General features: G+C 43.3%; 1 protein-coding gene across 2 annotated transcripts in view; it reads left to right on the top strand.

The window, feature by feature from the left end:
• Positions 1 to 15,488, top strand: part of mettl4 (methyltransferase 4, N6-adenosine) — a 36,649-nt gene that overhangs the window by 16,597 nt on the left and 4,564 nt on the right. Inside the window, exon 9 of one of the 2 annotated variants that reach the window (XM_080752256.1) lies at positions 1,201 to 1,974. The exons of the other annotated variant lie outside the window; for it this stretch is intronic. Within the exon in view, the coding sequence (XP_080608382.1) occupies positions 1,201 to 1,574 (374 nt within the window). The 3' untranslated portion in view covers positions 1,575 to 1,974. Of the gene's footprint in view, positions 1 to 1,200; positions 1,975 to 15,488 lie in introns of those variants that run through there. 2 annotated transcript variants of the gene reach the window in all.

Here is a 15,488-nt window from a genome sequence, read left to right as displayed (position 1 = left end):
CATTTTTGTGTAGTACTGTACATGTACAATACAGTATGTAGCAACATATTTGTTTTTGTAATTTCTTACCAATATTTGATGTTTTTCAGAAAACTTAGGTCAGGCCTAAATGGTTAAAGGAGTAGTTCACCACTTTTCAACCTGTCTTCATATAATAGGTCCTCACTAATGTTCATGATAAAATATCACAATTCTTTTCTACTCAGTCCAAGTCTCCTAGGAGAGCTGTGGGAAGTTCAGAATCCATCATCTTGTGACATCATCATTTTCCCCAAAAAAAATGTAATCATTGTTTTTGAAAAAAATATTTAGATTTTTATATTTGCGAGAACAATGGCGTCCACTTTAAAATTGCAACTTTTCAGGAATAGAAAGCCTGCAGTTTCTATAAGCTGGATTGGCAATCGATGATGTCACAAGACGATGGGTTTCTGACCTGCCCACAACCCTCCTCTGAGGAAAAAATAAATAAATAAATGATTTACTATTTTTGAGTGAGGACCAATTATATGAACATAGGTTGAAAAGTGGTGGAGTGCCCCTTTAAGTAAAAAATAAAATAAAAATAAATCTAATTGTACTTAAATACAGCACTTGAGTACATGTACTTAGTGTAGTTACTTTACACCACTGGTAGAGTGTGACTCTGGGGCTTTTGAGCTCATTACCTTGAGTGTTGGCCAAGTTGTGAGCGTGCAAGGGTGGCACATGCATCATATCATGTGTGCTCGTGATGAGCACTGAACAGACAGAGGAGGAGGAGGCGGCGGTGGTGGGGAAGTGAAACATATCTGTCAAATGTGTGTGCAGCTCCTGGAACCGGCATTATTCACACAGATTCAAGGTCAGCAGCCAGCCTCCACCGTCGCAAACCTTTCCCAACAAACAAAGGAAAAACCTTTCCTTTGTTTGTTGTAGAACAACAAACAAAGGGCTCCCTGTATAGCACTGTTATTAGTGAATAGTAGATCTGCTATTGAGTTTGTAGATTTGAGTTTGTAGATTTGCTATTTTCACTAGTTTGGGTCTCGGCTGGGCAAACATCTAATTTCTCTTTTGGGTCTTGAGCTAAAAGGTTTGGGAACCACTACTGTAGAGAAATGATTGCAGCAATGCAATGTTATTATTATTATTATTACCGGTATTATTACTATTTATTTTTCATCCTCTTTTCTGGTCTCCTATACACCATTTAAATAGAGGTACTGAGACCATATGTAGGTGCTGAAGCCCAGTGTCTGGAGCTGTTTGCCCGAAGCCTTCACCCCGGCTGGACGAGCTGGGGCAACGAGGTGCTCAAGTTCCAGCACGCCAGTTATTTCACCGAGACACCCATGGACGACGACGCCACAGCCACACAGGGGGAAGAAAGGAAAAGAGACAAATATGCAGACGAGCCCATAGACACACCACCGGCGAAGTCCTCACTCAAGCCCGTTGTAGAAGGACCTGTAAATTCCAACGACAGACCCACAGAAACGCCAGTGAACTCCACAAACGTGTCTGCAGGAATACAAGTAAATTCTCCCCTCGTTTCTTCTCTCGACACTTCCCCTCCTCCCCCAGTGAGCTAATGAGCGCTATGCAGCAGCTCCACTCCAAGAAACCTGTCACGTCACCTTATTAATTTGTTTTTTGTAAAGATCATGATGGCCCAGAAATAGCTTCCCCCCTCCGTCCCCTTTGATCTTCACTTTTCATTAATTTGGAGGTTCTTGGTGAATCCCAGGACTGAAGATGAAAGTGCGTGTCTCTTTGGAGTACAGATCAACGTTTTTAGTTTTGAACTGAAGTGCCACAGTTTCAACTCATAAGTTGAACACAATATTTTTGTTTTTCAACTATGTGGGGTGGGGGGGCTTGCATATTTTAGGTCCAAATATTGCATTTTCTTTTTTTTTAAATTAAAATTAAAAATTTTCTGTTTTTAAAATGTATTTTAGAATGTGAACTATTAAAAAAGAGTATGGAATATCTTTCCATCATGAGTGCATTGTCTAATGATTACCGCTTTGTGTATATACCGTATTGTATGTCATGTCTATGATCAAAGTCTGCTTTAACCTTTCTTTGAGCAGTTAACAATGCACAGTTATTTGTAGAACTAGATTATGTACATTTTCATTTACAGTGCTTTTATTCCATTGTAACCATTCTATATGAATCTGTTGAATAGTATTTCATCTAAAAAATAAATAAATAAATATATATATATATATATATATATATATATATATATATATATATATTCATTAAGTTTAACTGCTGGTGATGATGACACTGGCACACTGTTCCAATCACCAGCACGGTGTGACTATGAGAGTTGTGGATATTTCTGTGAGAGAAATGAGGCAAGAGTCATACGTGGTTGCATGCCGTGTCACGCACCTAAGAAAATAGCCGATCTACAAGCTCATAATGTGTCACACTGGGACAGGATGTCAGCTTGTAGATCAGCTAAGTTTTGTGTGTGATGACGCCATGTGCAGCCCAGTATAAATCAGGCACAAGTTTTACGTCACATTTCCCCCTGGGAAGGAAGGAGTACTATAGGCCAGTAGCTCAGCAACAAGCTAGAATGGGCATGATGAATAGGGTTGTAAAGTAACACATTTTGTGCTATTTTTACTTCCAAATACTATTCTAATTTTCAGTACTTTTACTTCTACTCCACTACATCTCCGAGGCAAATATTGTACTTTTACTCCTCTCTTACAATTATTTGAAAACTTTAGTTACTAGTTAGCTTGTAGATTTAGATAATTATTCCAAAACATTTGACCGCTTCAGCCTTATGCGTACATAGCCGATCAACCGATCTACAAGCTCACAACGTGTTGCTTTTGCGACGACGTGAGCTTGTAGAAAGGCAAAGCATTTTTATACATTTGGAAACTTGTGAAATGGGACATTTTGCTAAATTTGTACTTTTATTTTCAGCATTACGTATATTTTTTAAAGAGAATACTTGTGTACTTTTACTCGAGTACATTTTTAATACCAGAGTATGGTATTGGTACAGTAGCTACTTTTTCTTGAGTACAAACTGAGTATTTCCCCCACCTCTGCCAATCACCAGCACGGTGTGACTATGAGAGTCGTGGTAAACTGTGGATATTTCAGTGAAAGATTAGTCATTCGTGGTGGCATCTAAAAAAAGAAAAAACGATCTACAAGCTCACAATGCGTCACGCTGTAACACAGTGTGAGCTTGTAGATCAGATATGTTTTTGTGCGTGATTACGCCATGTGCCCAGTATAAATCAAGCATACCTTTTTTTAAGATATATTTTTGTTGGACTTTATTGATAGTAAACAGTTAGACTGACAGGAAATGGGGAGAGAGAGATGGGGAGTGACGCGTTATTGGAAATGACACCCGAGCTCCAGGCGGAGCCGCTCGACTGTCCACAACACTGCAAGCGGCGCGAAGGCCAGCGGACCTTGGTCCTGCTCTTCGCCCCCGAGCGCCGCAGGCGCGAGTGGCCGCGAAGAGTGGGAGTTACGAAGCCGTGGTGAATGCAATCGTTATATTTATGCCCAGGCCGTAAGGCCTGGGCAAGCGCACGATAAACGCCCTGTCCAAGCGACTACAATTGAGCGCTCCCTAGCTCCGCTTCAGCCAATCAAAAGCTTCGGTGGGCGGGGTTTCCCTGGAGCTGCGGTGTCCTTTCCAATAACGCGGGAGGCACACGCAGCAAAGGTCGGCGGGATCGGACCTGCGACACGCTGTCAGGCTGGATTAGCAGCCTAGGTGCCCGGACCGCTACACCTGCCGCCCGTGCCAAAATCAGGCATACGTTTACGTCACATTTCCCCTGGGTGGAAGGAGTACTATTGGCCAGAGTCCCTGAGTAGCTGAGCAGAGCAACCAGCACAAGCTAGAATGAGCATGATGAGACCCAGTAGTGTGTTTTCCGGTTCAGATAAAAAATGACAGAAGGATAAAAACAGCAGGCTGCATGAGGCTGACTTTATAGTAGTAGCCTACACTATGAGTCTGTGACGTAAGCAACACAGCTGCAGATAATTAAACATTTGTGTTTTATAGATTAAGGGCGCGGTCACACCGCACTTTTATTCTACCTATGAGGGCAGATTATTATTTTTTTTCTTTTTTCTTTTTTGAGCGGTGGTGACGCCGCTCCTTAGCCGTGTGTGTGTGTCTGTAGCCTGAGGTTTATGCAGGAGTGTGTATCCGTATATGTGTCTGTAGCCTGATGTTGAGTCTAGCCTGAGCATCAATTGCAACAAACACGCACACACGCACGCACGCACGCACGGCCATGTGTGTATCAGTGTATGTATGTATGTCTGTGGGTCTGTAGCCTGGAGTGGCACTGGTTGACCAAAGAGGGTGCTGTTGCGTCTAGCCTGAAAATCAACTGCCACACACACACACACACACACACTAGAGGATGACATTTTATTCCCGTTCCCGTGGGTCCCGTGGGATTCCCGTGGGACAGGAGTCAAATTTGTATTAATGCCAGGATCAGGACGGGACAGGATTGAAAATCAACAGGAGTGGGCAGGAGCGGGAATCATCCCAGACCAGTTCATCAAATCGCAGAAATAAATTGCACAGGAAAGTGAGGTCTTTGAACTGCGAACATTATAAGATTATACATTATATAATAATAAACATGATATCAAATATAATATGGATCAAAATAGAAAAACATCTGCGCGATTTTATTTTTTTATATTTTTTTCGGGAGCGGGATGTGAACGGGAGTGATTTTGACCAGGAGCGGGATGGGACCAGGAGTCATTTTACAGGAGTGGGACAGGATGGGATTTTTTTCCCCACTCTAGCCCAGGATTGGGATGGGACAGGATTTTTTCTGCGGGAGTGGGACGGGACAGGAGTGAAAATTCATCAAAATGTCTGTCTGTCTCTCTCACACACACACACACACACACACACACACACACACACACACACACACACACACACACACACACACACACACACACACACACACACACACACACACACACACACACACACACACACACACACACACACACACACACACACACACACACACACACACACACACACACACACACACACACACACACACACACACACACACACACACACACACACACATTTTCTTCCCTTTTTATTATTACTATTATTATTACCCATATATATATATTTGTTTTGCTGTTGTGCAGCCTCCACGACCACTGCTCAGTTCACACGGGTGTGATTTTTTTTTTTTTTTTAAGATTTGTTTTTGGGCTTTTTATGCCTTTATTTTATAGGACAGTAGACTGACAGGAAATGGGGAGAGAGACGGGGAATGACACGCGGCAAAGGTCGTCCGGATCGGGAATCGAACCAGCGACGCCAGCAGGCATAGCCTAGTATGTGGTATGCGCCTTGACCACTAGGCCAGCAGGCGCCTCCAATGAGGGCAGATTCTGCAAATTCATTTCAATGAGAATGGAGCGGTTTGCTGCAATTTGTGGATTTCTGCTCCATTCTCAATGAAATGCATTGACAGAATCCGCCCAGCTAGAATAAAAGTGCATTGCCCTTATAGGTGTGCTTACTTATCTATGCTTCCACATTAGGCACAACTAAATCTAAACATGCACTCATAACGTTGCTGGCGAGGTGGAAACCTCTTATCTCGTGTTTTTTTCCTAAATGAACGCTCTACTTGATCTTACTATAGTGTCAAATAAAAGTTTCAACGCCAACAGTATGAAGCGATGCATTTTGTCCATAATTATGCCTTTAGAAAAGGCACTGACGCAGGCTGGAATAGCCGAGACGTTTTCTAAAGGCATGATATATTATAGAGAAATGCAAACTCCTTGATCTTGTGACCCTTCACTTGCCAACTATTATTATGTTTATTAAGGATAGGAAAGTCAGCTCCTCGTGATTCTGGCCACCTCTGGTAATCGCTTATAATGGCCTATCTCCCTAGTGTGACTTGGGCCAAAGGCTAGGTCACATGATTTTGTGACTTGGGCCAAAAGAAATGGCCCCCAAAACATGATTATCAGGTATTATTATTATACTAGGAGGAAGATTTTGTTCCAAAAAAGTGTACAGAAAGTGTTAAAATTAAGTATTTATTTATGTGGCCACACCCACCAGTTCATTAAGTATGCCTGGTTGGTCAGGTGGGTGGTGATACGGCTGAAGTTAGCCACACCCACAGTGTTGGGTGAATGGTAAAAGGGGAGGGGATCACTATATGATGTCACTCTATCTGTGTTTTTGGATCGGCACTTTTGACCCACAAGGTGGCAGTCACGAGGAAGAAACCCAAAATACAAAGGGAATACATAATTGCTCATAACAACCACACCAGGGGGTCTAATGAAATGCTGTCAACCTCCTAGACACATGAACACCAAAAGTACAAAACTATGGCACCACCTTTTTTAGAAGGTGACAACATGGAAATGTGAAGCTGACTCACAACAAAGACAGTCTGGACACAAAGGATGGGGGTGGGCAAGGTTAGCGTATTGTTTGCCCTGAAATTAACCTGACACTCATCCTTGACAAGCTCAGAAATAATCAGAAAGAGGAGGACAAGGAGCTGTTGGTTGGTGGAGGCGTGCTTCCTTGCAGGTCTCATAAAGACTAAGTCAGGGGTCTTCAACAGGGGGTCCGGGACCCCTAGGGGGTCTTCAGAGTTACTACAGGGGGGCCGCCAAATCCTTGTGTGATAGGATAATTATTTTAAATGAACAATTGAACCCTTGCATCCCAATACTCTGAGGAGAACTTCAGCCGCTGCGAGGCGTTGAGAGCTTGTAGATCGGCTATTTTTGGCAAATAGGTTTGGTGTAGAGGTAAAAAAGCAGACCAAGTACAGAGTGGAAGATCAAGTTTACTAAGTATCGACGATTTATGATTTTAAATGTTTAAGTGTCAAACAAGTCATGAATCTATCTATGAAATCGATGAGAATCTCCATCACACATTTATACAATATGTAGAGGGGGTCCCTCCCTGCTTCATCTCTCGCTCTGCTAAGGGGTCCTTGGCCTGAAAACATTGAAGACCCCTGGACTAAAGATTAAATGGCATTTTAGTGAGGTTTCTTCCATTGGTTTTCCGTTTGTTTTCTTTAGAACGTCTCTGCCCTGCTCCGCCCCCCTTTATACACACAACAAGCCACCCACATACAAACCCATTGTCTATGTGAACAGTACACCACATACAGTACACACACATTGTCTATGTGAACAGTACAGTACACTAGTGCCACAATAGTGTGGTTATATGTTGTTGTATGTGATCTATATCCTGTGTGCTCATTCAGGGGTGTCGCACCAAATTCTGGGCCCTGGGTACAAGGATTCACTGCGGGCCCCCCGTGAATGTTCTTCATTCAACCCATTTTGACTGGGAACGCATTATTTTGCACTTTAACTATTGAAAAATAGCAGACATACAAGCTCACAGCGCGGCACAGAGTGCTTTTTTCCACGACTTTTCCAAAATAGCAGATCTACAAGCTCGCAGCACGGCACCGCTTGTATATCTGCTATTTTTCAATAGTTAAAGCATAAAATAATTAAGGCCCCTCCACCTTGGGCCCTAGTAACTCAGTCCCACTCCCCCCCCCCCCTTGTGACGCCCCTGTGCACAGTTGTTTTGTGAGCTCGTGTGTGACTATACCCTGTAATATTCAAGGACAAAGAGGCTGCAGAGAGAGAGATGGAGAGATGGAAAGACACATTTACTCAAGTACTGTACTTAAATACAATATTTGGGTATTTATTTTGTACTTCTTTTATTTCTAATTTGTAATACTTTTATTCTACTCCACTACATCTCAAAGGCAGATATTGTACTTTTACTCAACTATAATTACTTGAAAACCTTTGTTATAAGTGACTTTGCAGATTTGAATTATTATTACAAAACCACTTCAGACTTTGCCAAATACTTTGGCAATTTGAAAATAGATGATCTAAATGTGAGTACTTCCATCGCTGCGAGAGAGGCTCCATCCTGCCCTCCGCTGATTTCTGTCTCTGCTGGACTGATAAAACTTAACCAACGGCGTCTTCTTCTTCTTGACACTCTTGATTACCTGCTAGCTCTTCCACTTCACACTCTCCTGCTCTGCCCCCCATTTCAACCATCAATGTCCCCCCCCCCCCCCCACACACACACACACACGCACACACTGCCTTCACTTCAACCCAGTGGTTTTCAACCCTTTTCATTTCAAGGTCCATTATTCATATTCATATTTGAGCCAAAATCTCATCAAACGGTGGTTTGATGAGATTTTGCCTCTCAGACTCAAAACTATTTTGTTAGTGTTGGATACGATTTTGTGTGGGCCCATAGGAGAGATAACAGGAAAACGATCAAAATAACAATTCTTTTGGCTTCTTATAAATAAAGTAATGCAGATGGTTAACAATAATTTAACTCTTAATTTAACCAAATGGACCTGTAGACTGTAGAGTCCATTTGGTTTCATTTTAAACTCTCAAGAGTTAAAGATCTATAAGGGTCCACTTGGTTACCAACTCTCCATCATTTAGCTGGGGACCACCTGGAACCCCCTCAAGGACCACTGGCGGCCCCCGGACCACTGGTTGAAAACCACTGCTTTAACCCATTAAGACCTGAGGCTGATTCTACGAAATCAGTATGTCAACATTAAAAAAAGATAGTAGATGTACAAGCTTGCAGAGCGTCATGAAGTGACACACTGCAAGCTTGTATGTCTGCTATTTTTGAGCGGTGGTCACACCGTCTCCATAGCGTGGCCGTGTGTGTAGGTATGTTTGTTTGTTAGTTTGTTTGTATGTGGGTGGGTCTGTATGTAGCCTCAAGCCTGTGTAGTACCTTTTCTGACCACACATGTTAAGGGAGGGGCGATGTTGTCCAGGCCACACACACACACACACACACACACACACACACACACACACACACACACACACACACACACGGGGGGGGGGGGGGGGGGGGAACCACCGCTCAGTTCACACGGGTGTGATTTTAATAGCCAACGCTAAAATCTAAAATGACACAGATGCTAACAGGTTTCTGTTGCTGTAGATCAGTGTAGATCTGTATGTAGATCAGTGGTTCTCAAGCTTTTTCAGGTCAAGGACCCCCCAAAATGAGATTTATTTGGTCGCGGAACCCCCTTTCTCAAAATATTGTTCCAGGGATCCCCAGAACCAAAGATTTGAGTTAACATTTTTCGCTTTCAAAATACCGGTATATACTGCTCAAAGAAATGCAGGGAGCAAAATGTTCCCTTAATTTATTTGAATTTATTTGCGTATAGTATACTGTAGTACTGCTCAAAGAAAGCTCAAAGAATTAAGGGAACATTCTGTTCCCGTAGATATAAGAAAAACAGATCTACAAGGTCAGCAGATCTACATACTCATAGTGTGTCACGTCGTGCCGCGCTATGAGCCATTTTTGAATAGCCAAAGTATAAAATAAAAAAGTGGTTAAAATGATATTCGACGCTATTATATTTACATTCACAACTTTAGCTGGGGACCTCCTGGAACCCCTCAGGTTCCTCACTTTGAGAGCCAGTGTACTATTTTATATATAAAAATAGCTAAAATCTAAAAATGACACAGATGCTTTCCCATAATGAACGGGTTAACCTCCCCCATCATCAGTGCATTTCATGCCCCATAGTCTCCACAGCGTAGGGTCTCACACTTCCATCTACGCAGCAGCATCTCTAAAGCATTCCATCCACTGTGTGCTATGATGTCACCGTAAAGGTCATTAAGGCCCTTTCCCCAGGCGCCAGATGAGGGCATCATCAGGAAGCGTCCTGTTCCCATACAAGATGAAGTCCCTCGACCCCTAGGATCTAATAATCTTCATCTCTTTATTAGAGTGCATCAGTCAAATGGAAAAAAATAGGCTGTTTTAAAGATGCCTAAAGGATTCTATTTTAAAGAGGTGGTGCCATAGTTTTGTACTTTTTTCTGTTTTGTATGTGTCTATGGAGTTAACATTACTCTAACAGACCCCCGGGTGTGGTTACTTATAATATGCATGCCCACATAATAAGCTGTGGGCGAGGCTAACTTCAGGTGGGTGGTACTAAGGTGAAACCAGGTATACTTAAAGGGACTACACCATGAATTTACATTTTTCCAATTTTTATGTATTTTCTTGGTGTCCCACCAGCAACTTCTATCCTCACAAAGTCCTATTTCTGACCATTGTGTCTTTCTCAGTTTATGGGCAGATCTATGTTAGCATGTCTCAGAACGGTCCTGATTGTGAAAGGTCAGATTTGTGATGTCACAAGGCCTGAGAAGGAGGCAGGAGGAGCTGGGAGAGGGTTGGGGAGGGGTGGGCAGGCCTGAGAAGGAGGCAGGAGGAGCTGAGTTGGGGAGGGGTGGGCAGGCCTGCTGAGCAGGAGGTGGGGAGGAGTGTGGGGCCAAAACTGGCTCAATAGCGCAGTCCTCCCACTCAGGACAAGGTGGTACTGCAGCTGAAAATGCTCTGAAAGCCAGGCAGAAATGACAGGGACTCTGTATTCAGGAGTGGTAATTTAGCCTCAAACCTTTTCAAAAACGTTTTTGGGACACAAACAGTGTTATATAAATTATTTTTAAATGCATGGTGTAGGACCTTTAATGAACACTGAGTAGCCACATAAAATGTGTGGCCACCCAAAAACATATTTTTAACACTTTCTGTTCACTTGTTTGAAAAATAATCTTCCTCCTATAGTATAGTATAATAATAATACTTGATTATCATGTTTCGGGGAGGGAGGGAGGGGGGGGGAATCTGACAGACAGACAGACAGACAGACTGGCAGACAGACAGGATGAGGATGAGAGGGTAATTATTTCTGTTCCCAAGACCCTGTTTCTACCACTGTGTTTAGAGATCCCTTAGCACCATTGCTTGGCATCAACAGAGACAATATTAAATATGCTTAAATGATGTCCCTGTGGTGTTTGTTCTACCACCTACTGTGGTGTTTTTGGTAGTATCCTTTTCATTCTTTTTGAAGTGTTTTATGCACTTATAATTTAATAACACAATGTCATTACATTGTCATGTGCAGTTTGGTGTGCAGTGTTTTTTCCATTCATGGTATCAAATACTGATGTCGTCACATATCCAAGTGTTTTTTACATTGTAACACAATACTGATTGACCTCCCACATATTTGACCCCCCACGTGACGTCATGTGGGTCCTTCCAGTGGCAGCACCGCTGTGATTTTTTTCCTCTTGTTCTTCTGAGATACTTGACCCTTATGGCTTGATAAAGGATACTGTTGGATGTCATGTAACATTTTGGTTTCCATTCAAGTCATTGCCAAAATGTGGTAACACAATCACACAGTATGAAACAATTCTTTATAACAACTAAAGACAACGTTACCCATCATCGTTACCCATCATCTTTATCTCCCACCCGTCTGAGAAAACTCATTTCAGACGCTTGTACCCACGATATACTTTCGGTCATGACCCACAGCATGACCATAGGTCAGAGAGTAAGAACGAAGATTGCTCGGTAGACAGAGAGTTTCCGGCTCAACTCTTTTTTTCTTCACAACAGTGCGATTTAGCGACTGCAAAACCACTCCTGCTGCTCCGATTCTCCGTCTGATCTCCTTCTCCGTCTTCCACTTTCTCTCATTCGTGAACAAGACCTCGAGATACTTAAACTCCTTCACCTGGGGTAAAGGCCTCGGATTCAGAGATGTGTTCTTTATGTTAAAGCTGTCAATTTGACCGCGCCAGTCTCTGGACTATTTCCAATGAAAGGAGCGCTTTGAGGAACTCCTGAACCCAGCTGTCCAGTCTCTATCCTCAAGATAGAGGCAGCAGAGCCAGAGGATGATTGGGGATCAACATCATTTATCCTGAATCCTCAGGGATTGAGGAAATCTGTCCAGAAATACTGAAGGCTTTGGGTTGTGGATGATGACTCTTCAATGTGTGGAACTCTGGACCACCTGACGGGGGATTTCACCGGTAGCACGTAGCGCGTTCCTTTCTCAACCAGTTCCTTTCACCTCCATCAGACCCGGATTACTGCATGTTAACTGCAGGATACCTACCCCAGGGGACAAGGGGAGAACATGCAAACTCCACACAGAAAGGCCCTTTCGCCACCTAGGGTATGGGCGCTGATGACGCGGAGGAGAGAGCATGCCCCCAGTGCCCCTGGCGGGAATCAAACCCGGGACCTTCTAACTATGAGGCGACAGTGCTACCGACTGCACTACCGATTAATTATGTTAGTCTTTCTCACTTTCTAACTCACTCACTCATCACTCACTCACTCTGTGTGTCTGTCTGTCTCTCTCACTCACTCTCTCTATCTCTCTCTCCAATATGCACAGGAACACGACTTCTCACACCATGTACACCATCAGTCTTCTCCATCATCTGTTGGCTCTGACAGTTACGCTCCATAGCTCTGACAGACAGAGGTGGTCCCTAGATTACAGAGCAGTAAAGGCACACACATATTTGTAAGCAGGTGCCAAATTGAGGCCATGGGCTTTCTGGAAATGTATCATTATTCAAAAATCCACACCCATTTCCCCCTTCCCCAGCTCTCCACTTAAAGCGTTAGGTTGAATGAATGCATATTGTCTAGGAGGCGAGGGTAGAAATAATTCCTTGCGGAATGACAAGCATTTCCATCCGGACAAGGCTGGTATGCAATTGATCCATATTCATGTCAGGGTCATATTGAGATTCAGTTCAATGTATTTGCAGAGTGCTGTCAGCACCCTAGCTGCTATGGGAGCCTTAATGGTCTGATGGAGGGGCCATTTCCATAATTCATCTGCCGGACACCTTATGTTTCTCAGATTTACAGATCTGTGAGTGAGCAGCATGTTATCCAAGAGTCAAATAAGAGTGCGCCAGGGAGGAGGGAAAGTCCCAGCTGTTTGGAATGTCTGAAAATGAGCAGTGCGTGCGGTGCCCAAAATAGCTACAGAAAGAGACATGTCCAGTGATAAGGTGTCAGACCCGCTGACAGGTGTGTCCAGGTTGTGCCTAGTGGGCAGGAAATGCCTCTGGCTTGGATTTACCAAAGGATTATCTTTGTTGAAATGGACATATTCATTCTCTCTCTCTCTCTCTCTCTCTCTCTCTCTCTCTCTCTCTCTCTCTCTCTCTCTCTCTCTCTCTCTCAAGGAGTCTGTTGTTCCTCTATAAGCTTTCTCTGAATTGGTGGCAGAGATGAAAAGTTTTGTGACTTGTTGTGTTAGAGTACTCATGTAATCATCAACAGATCAATTATTTCTTTCACAGCTCGGTAAACAAAAAAGGCAAATCAGTGAATGCGTGGTGTAAAGTAACTTAGTACATTTACTCAAGTACTGTAATTTTCCACTGTTTGCGCGCACACATAGATGCACACACACACACAAAACATTGTGTTTGTGTTTACTGACGCTTGGCATGCATAAGCACTGGCAGCACATCATTATTTTGCTCTTGAAGTATTTTGAAATTAATTCCACATCAGCGATGGGTCATATAGGCCTATTGCACTGTAATAGATGCACTGTTGATGGGTATTATTCCACTGTGAGAGGAATACATAAATACAATCACTCAAGGTTCCTTTTTTCTTTTCTTTTTTTTTGTCTGTGAGAGAGAAATTCATCTACGGTATGCATAATATATAAAAGCCAAGGACTCCTGATTAACAAAGATGGCTTTCAAGATTCCCATTGTTGAAATGATATCTATGACTATGCGGTTAAGAGGAGAAGATGATGAAATTGCACTCAAGGTTGATTATCACAAATAAATTGTTCCGCAGAGCCGAGCCACACAAGTATTGGCATGATGTGATTGAGAAGTAAAATGGTAGGCTATTCTTAAACCAGTGGTTTTCAACCCTTTTCACGTCAAGGCCCATTATTTATTCAGCATTTTGAGCCACGGGCCACCGTCTGAGATTTAACCCTCTCAGACCCAAAACCTTAGAATATTTTGTTGTCGTTGGACAAGATGTTGCCCACAATTCCATGCTGCATTGATGTTGGTACCAAAGGAGAGACAACAGGCAAACATTGATCAAAGTAAAAATTCTTCTACATTCTCTAATTGTGTAGACTTCTTGTAAATTATGTAATACGGATGTTTAACAATAATTTAACTCTGGCGGGCCAGCCTCTTTCACACACTTCATTTTCACCACCACCGCCAGGGGGTGGTACATTTGGTTAACAACTCTCTGTCATTTAGCTGGGGACCACCTGGAACTCCCTCTGGGACCACTGGTTGAAAACCCCTGTCTTAAGGTCTCTCTCTCTCTCTCTCTCCCTCTTTTTCTTCTCTCTCCCTCTTTTTCTTCTGTCCTCCAATTAAATGTTTGAATGAAAAGGTCAAGCTTCAGTGCGTTTCCTTCCTTTTCGCAGAATGGGGTACACATTAAGCACAGGAAATGTGTTATTACTCAACGAATTAGGATTTGCTTTCGTTTCAAATAATAATCTTTGCAAAACTATCGCTTATCATTTCACAATGACTCAATTTGTAGATTAAATGTGTCATCCTATACCGTAACACTTCCTCCTCATTTATATTAATGAATAGGTTTTCACACTGGAATGTGGGGCTTTATCCACGCGGGGAAATCCTGCTTTTGCGAACGCCCATCATTTCAACCGGAGGGTTAGCGACTCACTCCACGGAGGTGAGGGTTAGAGTCGGGTGTCGAAAATATGACATGTAGTAACAGCGACACGCTCCCATCCACGCAACACAAAAGCACACAAACTACCGTAGTAGTGCATTGGTTCTCAAAGTGACACAGCAACAGCCAAACACATATACCAGTAATTAAGACTCCCTAATCGGGAGATAAGCGACCGTCAGGTTGCAGCGTGATTTTAGGGCAAAATGTGTAGGAGCAGTGTACAAAAATGTGTTTGAAAGAATCGGCCAGATGGTGGCGCTATATGGGACAGATCAATGTTGATGGCATGAGTGTAGACATACTGTGTTGCGATTTGCGTGATTTTAGGGCAAAATCTGTAGGAGCAGTGTCCAAAAATGTGTTTGAAAAAATCGGCCAGATGGTGGCGCTATATGGGACAGGTCCATGTTGATGACATGAGTGTAGACATACTGTGTACCTATTTGCGTGATTTTTGGGCAAAATCTGTAGGAGCAGTGTCCAAAAATGTGTTTGGGACAGATTCATGTTGACGGCTCTCTTGGCGCCGCCGAGGCGGACGCGTGGGTACCGGCCCCAGCTGTCCCGGCCGCTCCTAGCCCGGGTCCTCCACTAGGGGTGCGACCACTTTTGCATCCATTCTGGAGCACCAGGAGTCGGTGGTCCCCAGGAATTCCCCGTGAACAGCCCCATTAGGGTGGTCATTTGGTCATTTTTGCACTTTTTGGTGGCGGTGGAAGGGGGTCCCTGGAGATCCGGGGGTCCCTGGATGTTGTGAATTGGCAGGCAAGGAGTGTGTGTGCAAGGTTTGGCATGGATT

Source organism: Nannobrachium achirus (assembly GCF_963921795.1).
Source record: "Nannobrachium achirus genome assembly, chromosome: 21".
In the NCBI taxonomy this organism is placed as follows: Eukaryota; Metazoa; Chordata; class Actinopteri; order Myctophiformes; family Myctophidae; genus Nannobrachium; species Nannobrachium achirus.
The sequence above is the reverse complement of the archived record's forward strand: the minus strand, read 5'-3'. Positions and strand labels throughout refer to the sequence as shown.